The sequence below is a fragment of the Drosophila eugracilis genome, unplaced genomic scaffold, assembly GCF_018153835.1.
Source record: "Drosophila eugracilis isolate 14026-0451.02 unplaced genomic scaffold, ASM1815383v1 contig_90, whole genome shotgun sequence".
In the NCBI taxonomy this organism is placed as follows: domain Eukaryota; kingdom Metazoa; phylum Arthropoda; class Insecta; order Diptera; family Drosophilidae; genus Drosophila; species Drosophila eugracilis.
In genome coordinates this window covers 1,779,404-1,790,948 of record NW_024573812.1, presented here as the reverse complement: position 1 = coordinate 1,790,948, position 11,545 = coordinate 1,779,404, and the positions used below count along the sequence as shown (strand labels likewise).

Genomic DNA, 11,545 nt, shown 5'->3' with positions numbered 1-11,545 from the left:
AAAAATGTGTTAACACAACAACATATTGTATTATATAGCTAAGACTGTTTGCATAATACATCAATTCAACATAACGTGTTTAATTTAATCAAATTCCAAAAAAAAAGTTCATTACGAAATTTTCTTGAAAATAAAATTTTAAGCAAATTTCCCATTGGGATTTTTTGCTTATCGGAGAAGTGCCACCTCTAGCACATCTATCAGCTGTTAATTTACAGCCGCATTTGTTATTTAACCATTTTGCTCGCCGAAAACCTAAATTAGAATGAATAATTGTATTAAACTGGTGCCCATGGCACTTCGATGCCAGCAAAGGACTATCAGCACTTCATCCGTATTAGAGGGCAAGCGGAACTTCCGTAAATTCAATGTTTACAACAAGAGAGGAACGCGCGTGGTAAAGGAAGCTCAAAAAACGATGGCCAATCCACCGGTGGCTATTCACAAGCGCGGAGTACGCGACACGGGAATAATTGTAGACGGACAATACGTGGAGATCCCTGAGAAGATTCCAGACATAATTGTGCCCGACCTCACAGACTGCAAGCTGAAGCCATACGTGTCGTACAAGGCGCCGGATGTTGTCCAGTCGGAGTTCACCAGTCTGGATCTGTTCAACGCCGTCTATTCGCAAAAGATAATTGAGGACTACAAGGCAGGCAACTTGAAGGCTGATGGCAGCGCCAAGGAGCCCTCAGCAAATGAGCAACTAACTCCGTCGGAGGCCTTGCAACGAGCCAGAAAGACCGGTAGCGATATTTTCTAGGCATAGGTTTATTATTTCTTAAATACAGAGTCTAAACTCAACTACTCCTGCATGTACTTTTGACGGTAATTGTAGAGCTTTCGTAGCCACTTATCTGCCTTGTGATCCGGGTCGCCAAGGAACTGCGGGATTTAAAATTTAAAAACTATTAGCGTGCAAATCGGAGCACTAAGTGACCCACTCACGTTTGGATGGAATATTACATCTTCGTTTCGGGGTGCAATAGTTGGTTTGTTGGCCACTGTGACCGTTTCGTTTTTCAGGTCTATGATCACCTTCTCGGAAGCTTCCTTAGAGTCCCGTGAGCTGAAAAAGGGCGCTGGCTTAAAGTTGTCCTCGTCTATGGTCTCAAGTGCCTTTTGCACTTTTGTGTCCAGCAGATCAATGGCTTTCGCGGGAGCAGTTGCTGGCGTGGTGGCAGATCTAGAGTTGCTCTCGGAACTCGGACCTCTGGTAGTTCGTTGGGACGTGGACCGAGATTTATGGTCCCTGCTCCGACTCTTACTGTGCCTGCTGCGGGAACTGCTCCTGCTGCTGGAAGAACTGCGCGATGAGCTGCGACTGCTGCTGCGACTCCTTCTGTAATACTTCTTCGACTTTTTAGACTTCTTCTTCTTTGACTTGGAGCTCTGCCGGCTACTTCTGGCGGGCGACTTGGAGCGGTGACGTCTGTCGCGATCACGGTCTCTATCTCTGTCTCTGTCCCGATCTCTATCTCTCTCCCTGTCACGTTCTCTGTCTCGGCGATCCCTATCCCTCATTATTTATATTTATTATTGTAGGCTTTATTTTTATTTTGTGTGTTTTTGTCGGCCTTATTTTCATCATAATACCAAAACGCCTAAAACCGTCCAAAAAAAAGTATTTAGACCCTTCGCCACATGGCCACACTATTTTGCCGCGAACTACTTTCCAAAATTCCATTTAGGAAGTAAATTGATTTACTCATTTATCTAATAGGGTTTTCAAATATTTTTGGAATATTTGTTTTTACATAACTTTGCACAAGCTCTTTTTCGAAAGAAATCTCTTCCAATAAAAGAAAGCTTAAACTAGAATTAATGCCGAATTCAATCGAAAGATTATATTTGTAACACCCCCGATATACCATTGTCAACAGAATTTGTAAACTTCTAAAAAAAAACAAGTTAGGGTTAGTGTTGGCAGTTCGTAATAAAAACTGATTAAACGTTTAATAATGTCCAGTTCATTGGAACACCTTGAGTACTAACAGGAAATAGTAATTGCTACTAAACTCACAGCAATTATACGCAATCATAAGCTATCAAGATTACCGTAATGATAGAAAAACGTTATCGCCACTGACTGCAAACTGGCCAACTAAATCAACTGGGATCGAAATTCCCACACGATCTATCAGTCTTGGCAAATCAAACGATTTTCGGGCAAAAATAAACAGCCATAAATTCTCCAGCCAAATCCTTATCAAGTTCCTGGGGGGCATATAAAAGGCACGGACGGCCAAGCTAGTGGTCAAAGCACCTGCACCTGTGGAATAGAAAATGTTGGTGGTTAAATTAATTGCGGTTTTATTAAGTCTGGGACTGACTACAGCCCTGCCTGCGGATGCGGGGCGAGCCAGTTCAGTGACCACTGTAAGTTTCTGAAGGATCTTGGCATCTCAATTTCCTTACTAACTTACTTTTTTCCAGGTTTCAATCGTTAAAGGACATGGCTATGAGATTGAGGAGCACGAGGTGCAGACCTCAGATGGTTACATTTTAACCATGCATCGTATCCCATACTCCAAAAACACTGGTGACGATGGCCCGCGCCCTGTGGTTTTCCTCATGCATGGTCTTTTGTGCTCCTCCTCGGATTGGGTACTTGCAGGGCCCCACAGCGGCTTAGCCTATTTGCTATCTGAAGAGGGATATGATGTGTGGATGGGTAATGCTAGGGGTAATACCTACTCCAAGAAGCACGCCACCAAATCCCCGCTTCTGCAGCCGTTCTGGAACTTCGAATGGCACGACATTGGAATCTACGATCTTCCCGCCATGATAGATTTTGTCATTTACCGCACGGGTGTTGAGCAAGTGAAGTATGTGGGGCACTCTCAAGGAACCACATCGTTCTTCGTGGCCAACTCAATGATTCCGCGATTTAAGAATCGCATAAGCTCCGCCCATTTACTGGCTCCAGTGGCCTGGATGGAGCACATGGAGAGTCCTTTGGCCACGGTTGGTGGTCCTCTGCTGGGACAACCCAATGCCTTTGTAGAGGTCTTCGGTAGCGCTGAATTTCTGCCGAGTACACAGCTTATGAACATGTTCGGAGCAATTATGTGCAACGATCAGGCCATTTCTCAGTTCATGTGCACCAACACCCTTTTCCTATTGGGCGGCTGGAATTCGCCGTATATTAACGAAACCATGCTCCCGGAAATTATGGCCACCACGCCTGCGGGTTGTTCGGTAAATCAGATCTTCCACTACTTGCAAGAATACAATTCCGGTTACTTCCGTCAATTTGACTATGGATCAACGCGCAATAAGAAGGAGTACAGTAGCAAGACCCCACCGGAGTACGATGTGGAGAGCATTGAGGTGCCCACCTATTTGTATTATAGTGACAATGATTACTTCGCCAGTCTAATTGACGTGGATCGTCTACGTTACACCATGAATCCGAGTGCTCTGAAGAGTGCATATCGCCTGCCGCAGGAGAAGTGGAATCACATCGACTTCCTGTGGGGACTCAATGTGAAGGAAATTCTTTATGACAGGGTCATTGATGACATAAATAATGCATAAACGCGCGCTGCAAATAAAAAGCGACAACCCATTGTGATAAAAAAAAGTTCCATTGCTCACTACTTAATCGGGGGGCTTTAGTAGCTAATGAGCCAATGATTTACAAGTGGTCATAAATTCAAATTGAAATGCTGACACTTCACCGTGACAAAACAACGCAAATAGATTTTAGTCCATTGAAAAATTTGCCCTCTAATTGCACTTGCAAACTGATGTCATTATTTTTAAGTTTTTTTTTTCAAATAAATATAAATATTAAAAATAAAAACATTTTTTTAAATTCTCATTCTCATAATTACTAAAGTTTTATTCAATGAAAAACAAATTAAAAGTTCTTATTATTTTTGAAACTAAGCGCAGGTTTTCAGGGCCGCATTCGTTTCTTAAAACATCGATAGGCTGGTCGTTCCTTTATACTAATCGATATTTTGCCATAGAGGGTATTCAAAATTTAAGCAATTGGATACTATGAGAAAATGAATACATAAAATGAATTATAATATTTTGAAATATAAATTGATGAAAAACAATAATAAAAATGTTAACCGAATATTTAAATATTTTTTTAATATAAATAGTACGTTTTTAAACGTTTTTACGGTCACATTGATGCATTGTTTCTTGCTCTAAGGTCACACTGTTATGGTCAAGCAGGTACATCCACGCAAAAAAAGCTAATTCAAGCGAGAAAAAATTCTTTTAGATCTGAATTGTTTAAAAATAACGCCCTTACTGGCCCAGTGGTCAGGTAAAAGTTGTCTCTAAAATGACGCGCGTAACGAGAAGTGAAATCTCCCTTGACATGGAGTTTTGGGTAGAGGAGCTGTCGCCGGCACAATTAGCGTATTACGAGAAGATTACCAATGAGCATAATGCGGTAAAAGGTGCGCTCAAAAACGCGGTAAGCGCCAACGAGGGAAAGGAGCTGTTCAACGGACAGGTGTTCCAGGCATATTCCTTCAAGGGAAAGGTGCTGCAGGAGTTGAAGGAGGCTACGTTGCCTAAGAAGCCTCCAAAGCCGGTGGATCCCCCTCCGACACCCTCGGCACCATCTAGTGGTTCAGGGCGAGGCCGTGGTCGACCACCACGGCAACCCTCCAACATCGCCTACCTGGAGTCCTCCGACGAGGGCGACGATGATGTTCCACTGGCTAAACGACTGGCTCTGTCTGCGGGTAAAAAAGCAATAGCCGTGGGAAACTCATCTTCCTCTCCAAAACTTGGTAAGAAGTCATCTGCTTTCGCAGGTGGAGGCTCTTCCTCTGGGAAGAGTTCCCCTATACCCAAGGGCAGCGGAAAATCGCTAAAGGAATCCAAACCGGACATTGAGTCGCCACCTAAAAACTACCGACCCGCAGAAGTTAATTCGGTGGGCGGCCTGGTGGTAGGCAGCACTGACGAAAGCAAGGATAGCAAAGACGGGAAGGAGAGCAAGGACAACAAAATGCAAGGCAAGACATATCCTTCCCTTGTGGTGCTGGCCAAGCCTTTCCTCAAGATCAAGGATATGGCTGCCACCCGCAGCAAACTAGACTCAAAGGTCAAATTGGTGCTTATGCTGACGCCCAATAAGTTTTGCGAGTGGCTGCTCCAGGAGGGGCTTCTTCGAGCTCAACAGCACTGCATCAACCATCGCAACAGCGAACTTAAGCTGGGTGAGTGGTAAAAAACTAATTTCATTTATAGAACACATACCTAATTAAATATTACATTTTATAGGCATCTATTCGGATGTGACTAAGTTCCCATATACTGGTGGCTATGTCTGGATCAGCGAATGTTGCCCATACCGCTTTGTGTCTGTTTTCAACAATTCCATCTTTGAAGGAGCCCAGCACCCGCCCACATTCCTGCTGAAGCTAATATACCACTGGGCCTGCCAGACCAGCATACAAAATGTGGTGCAGTGGGTGAAGGTGGACAGTGTTTACATTAAGGGAATATACACTTGGCTGAGAGCCATTTGCACTCTCGCAGTGCATCAAAAATGCAAGAAGTTGGGAGGACCCGGAAAGTTTGTAGAGGTAACTATTAGATCGAAATATTATAGAATCTTCAATTACAGTTTTTATATTCCATAGGTTGGAGTAATTTCACTGGGAACCACTTCCCAAGATGGCTCTCAGCGCCAGGTGAAAGTAGAGGTTCTGGGCGTCTATGACTACGCGGAGAAATCCATTCGTCTGCGGGCAGTGGAACCAATCACAGATGGCGATCGCAACTACAAGAAACGTTTTCAGGCCATTCTGGAGCCACTGTCGCGATGGGTGCACAAGGACAGCACAATTTGCATTGACCTGACAGTGGACAAGATCACCCTGTTTAGCATGGGATTCAAAAATATTGTACAGGCAGCTGCTACCGATAATACGGCTAAGCATAACAACTCTGCTGTAATGGAATATCTGCGCCGGATTGTGCCGCGCATGTTCCAGAACACACTATCGCTGCTCTCTCGCCAGATGATCCAGCAATTCCTTGACGAGCTGGTCTGGCGAGAATCTTTTGGTACATATGCTCTGCAGGCGTTTAACAACATTATCATGCACATCGCCGAACAGACGAGGGTAACCACTAATGAAACCATCACTCAACGCCTGTATCAAGTAAGCAGAACAAGAAAAAAAATTCCAATCAGAGAATAATGTATTTCTCGTTTAGGTGGCCACTAATCCGTTCAAGGACTGGAGTGTTCTGCCTGCCAATTACAAGGAGACTCCGGCCAATGCGGCCCCGAAACGCCTTAAGAAACGTTAGTACTATAGTACTTTTCTAGCCAGTTTTCATTTAGGCCGTGAATAGAATAATTCGTAATGATAGACCCGTTAAGAAAGTGCCTGCGTTTCTCACTCCATAGTGAAATGTTTTTGTTTTGTTAATTCTTTTTCCTTAATCAAAGCTAAAATGATGAACTCAGGTCAAAATCTTAATCCTTTGATCGAGTCATATGCATTGTGAACTTATAAAATCATTGGAAGTAGAGTGTACTATCACATACAACATAAGTTTTACATTTCGGCAACTTGCGTGTTAACTTATATTTAAAAACACACTCTTAAGTTAAAAAAAACCAACCAATAAACTTGCAAGAAATTTAAGAATTGTTTTTGTTTAATTTTCTTTTTCATTTGGAGTGATCAAACGCAATATGGCATGTAATAAATTATTTGTTTTGCTGCATTCGCAGCTTCTGACTAAAAGAAATGGTCTAATTTATAATATTTAAGTTGTAACAAGTATGTATACTAGGGGATGTTTCGTATGGTATTGTAAATAGCTTTTATTTGTTTTCAGCTATCAATGATGCCGACTATATCGTTTCTAATAAGATTCTAAAGAAGGAAAAGGATCGCGACCGGGATTCACTACCCACTGGAGCTAAGCGCGGCCGTCCACCAAATGCCTTAAGCACACCGCCACCTCAAGTTCCAATTAAGAAGGGCCCAGGACGGCCCCCGGGAAGCACCAACCAGCCGAAAGGTGATAAAGCCATGACTTCCAAGGCAGCCGGACTTTTATCGGGATCGAAAGCATTTTCAAAATCACTGGTTAAAAAGCCTAAGGATAAGGATGATAAGGTTCCACTGGTAATTAAGAAGGAGGAGGACGATCTTAGAGGCCTAGAGGAGCTGTACTACGGCATTAGCGATGGCACAGATGAATACTATGAGATCTTCCCATTCAGCACTCCGCGAACTGCTCACAACAATCTCGTTAAGACCGTAGAGTGCCCAATCTGTCTGAACGGCGACTCCTTCGATTCTAATGAGAAACTGCAGACGCACTTGGTTTCCCATATTTCCCCCGAGGACAAGCAGCACCAGTTTCAATGCCTTTTCTGCTTGGAGAAACACCCCACGGAGTCCGTTTTGGCCAAGCACAACCAGATTATGCATCCAACTGAGACCAAGACGGAAGGCTCGCCCTCGTATTACTGTCTAATCTGCCAACAACGTCACAATTCTCTGCACCTTTTGACGGCCCATCTCCAGAAGGCGCACAGTACACTTGAGCTTCCATATTGGTGTCACTCTTGCGGTTATCGTTCATCCTCACACCGCGATTTGGTGCGGCATTTTTATGATGACCACAAGCACCACAACTTCCTGCAATGCCCATACTGCTTGGATGTGAGTAACTTTAACTTTCAAAGAATCTTTAATGATACAATTGAATCGTTTCCTTTAGATTTTCTACTTCTCAAAGCGTGGCGTTGTTAACCAACTGCGGATCGAACATTACTTCATGCATTTGGATGAGCACATCAACAAGAGGGATCCCTCATTGCGTTGCCAGAAGTGCTCACTTACCTTCCTTGAGAAGGGTGATCTTAAGCAGCATGCGGTGCAGCATCATATCAGTATGCTTAAGACCAATAAACCAGTGCGTCTTTTGCTCAACAACTCGATGTTGATTCCACCGCCAAAGATTCGCACACATCATCGCGAGCAGCCACCTTTCTCCTCCTACAAGCGGCCAGTATTTTTTGCTTTCTTGGAGGGCAAGACTTGTGCCGAGTGCAATTCCGATTACGCCAGCGAGGAAACACATTACACGTAAGTACAAACAAGTTTTTTATTTTATTTATTACCTAAGCTAAGGGAAAATGCGCCAAGGGTAAAGGTGCCAGCGTTCGCAAATAAAAATCAAAGTAGACAGCAACCAACCAATTCCCAAAACACACCAGCCCAGTCGTAATGTATTCACGTCGATAGGTTGATATCCCAGAACATTATCCAGAAACCTCACATAGCCAGCTCGCATGGCATCGTTAAAGTCGGAGATCAGCCAGTGATGTAGTAGACCTGCACCCTGAATTCTCATTATGAACATGTTTAGCGACGGCTCCAGATGGCTGTCAATTCGCATTGGATAACCAATTTGTGGAGATCCCAGACAAGCGGATGAGAAGTGAAAGATCGGCTTAAAGGCATATTGCTGTTGCATGGCAAAAAACTGCCAACGTTCTTCAGTAAAAGGATAAGCATAAGTGCGATTAAAACTGAGCAGGGCGATCACCTGTTCACTGGCATTTACGCTCACTAAGAGCCTAGCCACTTTTTCCACTAATCGGGGCTCAACATGTCGCAGAAAAGTATTAGCTTCGTATTCCTTGACCAAAACTTTTTGTTGCTGCTGGACGAGCTGATCGATGCTATTGACTTGCTCGCCCACAACCAGAGTTGTTAAGAAGCTGTCCAACTCAATGTTGTACCAACTTGTGGTGATGAATCCCAGGATAGCCAGTAGTACAAAAACAATGAAATGGCGCCATGTAACTCCGTATGCTGATACGGGGGAGCTGATAAAAAGGACCTTGCTTATGGCAACCAAAAAGTTCAAGCCCAACTGTTGCGCACAGGTACTTCCATGCAGTTTTGGACTCATACAATGTAGTATTCCGGTTATGTAAAAAACTGCGAACAAGAGAATATACCAGCTGTACAGATGGAATGGCCGTAAAAGGTACATATGTCTTGGAATCTCATTTCTCACTGGCACAATCAAACAATTTGGATATATTAGCAAGGGGTAACTCTTTACTGTGTTCTTTGGTGTGGTAACGTACGGATGCAAAGAGATTTCCAATTGTCCTTCTATTATTAGCTCCAAAATACGATTCATATTTACACTAGTTGTTGGGTCAAGTTTCTCGTCAGGGTTGGTTAGCTCTAGCGATGCGTTATGATGATCCAAATACTCTACAAACGCGCGATATGCATAGCCCCGCATCTTTCTGCGACCAGTGCTAGGATCGTGGATATGAAACACTCTTGGAATATCATTCTCCGCTAGAGTGGAGACCACATATCCCTGAAAATTCCTTGTTGCAGATGGAAAAAGCGGATCCGAATGAATATTTAGCTTGAAGTAACGCACAGTCGGATACGGAGTGTAAGAGTAAATCTGATCGCGATGTAGGACAAGAACTTTAAGAAATTGATACTGCCACAGTGTTGTGAATATAGATTGAATAGCTCTATGCGATTGACTTCTTTGCGAGCGCAGCATGATGATCAAGGGAATGCGTCGCAATTTTCGAAGGCCACTATCCAGAGTAAACCACAGAATATCCTGCCTTCCGTGGCAAAAAAATAAACCGATGGCATTATTTCTAGTTATTTTATAGTGGCCAAAAGGTTTTAGCTCTTCAGGTTGAATTAATGAATTTATCGTTAGACTAGTAACTCCCATTGTTTGATGAAGCCAAATAAAGAAATCACTGAGATCGTCTCGTTTTCTGCTGTGTCCCATGAATATTGGAGTATTCGTCCACTGCTCCCTGGTAGAAATGACAGTCAGAACTGATTTTAACATTGTCACATTGTAGTCACTTCTTGTAAGCTTCGGTATTGAGAACAGGAACAGAATTGTTAGCACTTTGCACATGGTGGTTGTTTTGATTATGACATTTAAGAACGCCAGGAAGAGGTTTATAAGCCAACAGCTAATTGACTTAATAGAGCCTGATTGGTCTTATCACCAAAATTCATTAGGCTAATATGAGGTAATACATTGTAATATAGGGTTTTGGTGGTGTTAGCTCTTTATCATTAGCTCTCATTAAAAATATACACATTTTTCGATATTTTCAGTGGTTGGCTGCATTGCGTTAAATGCAATTATCAAACCTGTTGCGAGCGAGCTCAATTCCGACATGGCGTGGAATGCAATGGAAACTTTGTGGATGCAATGGAAGTCAATATGCCACAGGAGATGCACTGCATCTGCGGGTTTGCCACCGGCAACGGTAACAAAATGGCTCAGCATTTGGCCAACTGTGGTCTTAGCACCTGCTATCCCAGCTTGGAAGCGGCAAATGAAAATGCCGTGAAACGCAATATGCTGGATATGTTGGGTCTGGTTCGACGTGATGGAGAAACTTCGGGCGAAGGTGCGGAAATCAGCGAGAATGCCGACGATGGAACGGACCAGAACTCCGACATAATGCCGCCACAGGATGAACATCATTTGCAGCAGCATCATCAGGATGTGGGACACCAGCAGCAGCAACACATGCAGAGGCAGGAACAACCAGATGAGCCTCAAGCGGGGCTTCAACAGGAATACTTGTCGGCGCCAGTGGAGCACGAACGTGTGCAGAATCTGCCCGTTCATCAGAGCATGCCAGTACAGCAGACCGGTCCAATACAATTTGGAGAAATGGAGGCTGCTCCCGTAATGCTTGATACTCAGCAACAGGTGCAGGCCACTCCGGATTATGCTCAAGTTTCTGTTGTGCAGCAGCATCAACAACAACAACCCTACGGACTGAGCAACTACGGGCAGAGTTCGTTGGCCACGGATATCGATATGCCTCTCATTGGAGAGCTATCCGAACCAAATGCTCCGCCCACACCACAGTTTCTGGGCGAGGTGCACACACCCATGTTCGATGCCGTGGCCGCCGCTGAGCAGCAGCACTATCACGCCCAACACCATCATCACTCACAATGATATAGGCCACATGGCAAGCTAAAATCACGCGACTACACTCTTCATTGGCAGAACTACTAGTTAAAGTATATCCTAAATTTCTTAATCGTATATTGGCCATATCTCGGATTCATCATAGACATTGCAATTGACAGTAGCATAGTAATATATATTTGAACTCGAACTTATAATACAACTGCTAATAAAATTGTATAGCATCTAGTTAAGTACTGCATATTAAGTACCGCTCTTGACATTAATAATTATAAAGATTAAAATCTCAATTGCACAAAGGTTTCGGCCAGGTAGTATGCAAGAGATCCATTTATCCCGGTGTAATCTGTATCTTTACATTTTAAATATCTGTAATTCATTCAAATTTACTTGCATATTGAAAGTAATCATATTGTCTATAACGCAAATACATTGTATTTTTAATAAATTCACTCTTTTTTAAGTTGATTTTTGATTGATTTAACCTTGGGAAATATAAATAGATAAAAAGTAAATTGAATTAATCAATATACAACATTTGGTAATTACGTTTAGTGGCCTTAATATACAT

General features: G+C 43.1%; 5 protein-coding genes across 5 annotated transcripts; 3 read left to right on the top strand and 2 right to left on the bottom strand.

Moving 5' to 3' along the window:
* The first annotated feature begins 175 nt into the window (after window positions 1-175).
* Window positions 176-807, top strand: LOC108106598 (39S ribosomal protein L41, mitochondrial). The gene has a single exon (XM_017213789.2). The coding sequence runs from the start codon at window positions 266-268 to the stop codon at window positions 764-766; it is 501 nt and encodes a 166-aa protein (XP_017069278.1). The 5' UTR covers window positions 176-265; the 3' UTR covers window positions 767-807.
* On the bottom strand, window positions 757-1,589 carry LOC108106597 (serine/threonine-protein kinase fray2). The gene is made up of 2 exons (XM_017213788.2): window positions 952-1,589; window positions 757-888 (listed from the first exon to the last, which is right to left on the bottom strand). Exons 1-2 carry the CDS (start codon window positions 1,525-1,527, stop codon window positions 808-810), a joined length of 657 nt encoding a protein of 218 aa, XP_017069277.1. The 5' UTR covers window positions 1,528-1,589; the 3' UTR covers window positions 757-807.
* Window positions 1,590-2,283: 694 nt separating this feature from the next.
* Window positions 2,284-3,579, top strand: LOC108106278 (lipase 3). Its single transcript, XM_017213244.2, has 2 exons — window positions 2,284-2,382; window positions 2,440-3,579. The coding sequence occupies exons 1-2, from the start codon at window positions 2,290-2,292 to the stop codon at window positions 3,541-3,543; spliced, it is 1,197 nt and encodes a 398-aa protein (XP_017068733.1). The 5' UTR covers window positions 2,284-2,289; the 3' UTR covers window positions 3,544-3,579.
* Window positions 3,580-4,165: 586 nt separating this feature from the next.
* LOC108106688 lies at window positions 4,166-11,437 on the top strand. The gene is made up of 7 exons (XM_017213921.2): window positions 4,166-5,198; window positions 5,263-5,567; window positions 5,625-6,149; window positions 6,205-6,295; window positions 6,838-7,673; window positions 7,732-8,099; window positions 10,140-11,437. The coding sequence occupies exons 1-7, from the start codon at window positions 4,310-4,312 to the stop codon at window positions 10,999-11,001; spliced, it is 3,876 nt and encodes a 1,291-aa protein (XP_017069410.1). The 5' UTR covers window positions 4,166-4,309; the 3' UTR covers window positions 11,002-11,437.
* LOC108106689 lies at window positions 8,127-9,933 on the bottom strand. Its single transcript, XM_017213922.1, has one exon. The coding sequence runs from the start codon at window positions 9,931-9,933 to the stop codon at window positions 8,140-8,142; it is 1,794 nt and encodes a 597-aa protein (XP_017069411.1). The 3' UTR covers window positions 8,127-8,139.
* Window positions 11,438-11,545: the final 108 nt, after the last annotated feature.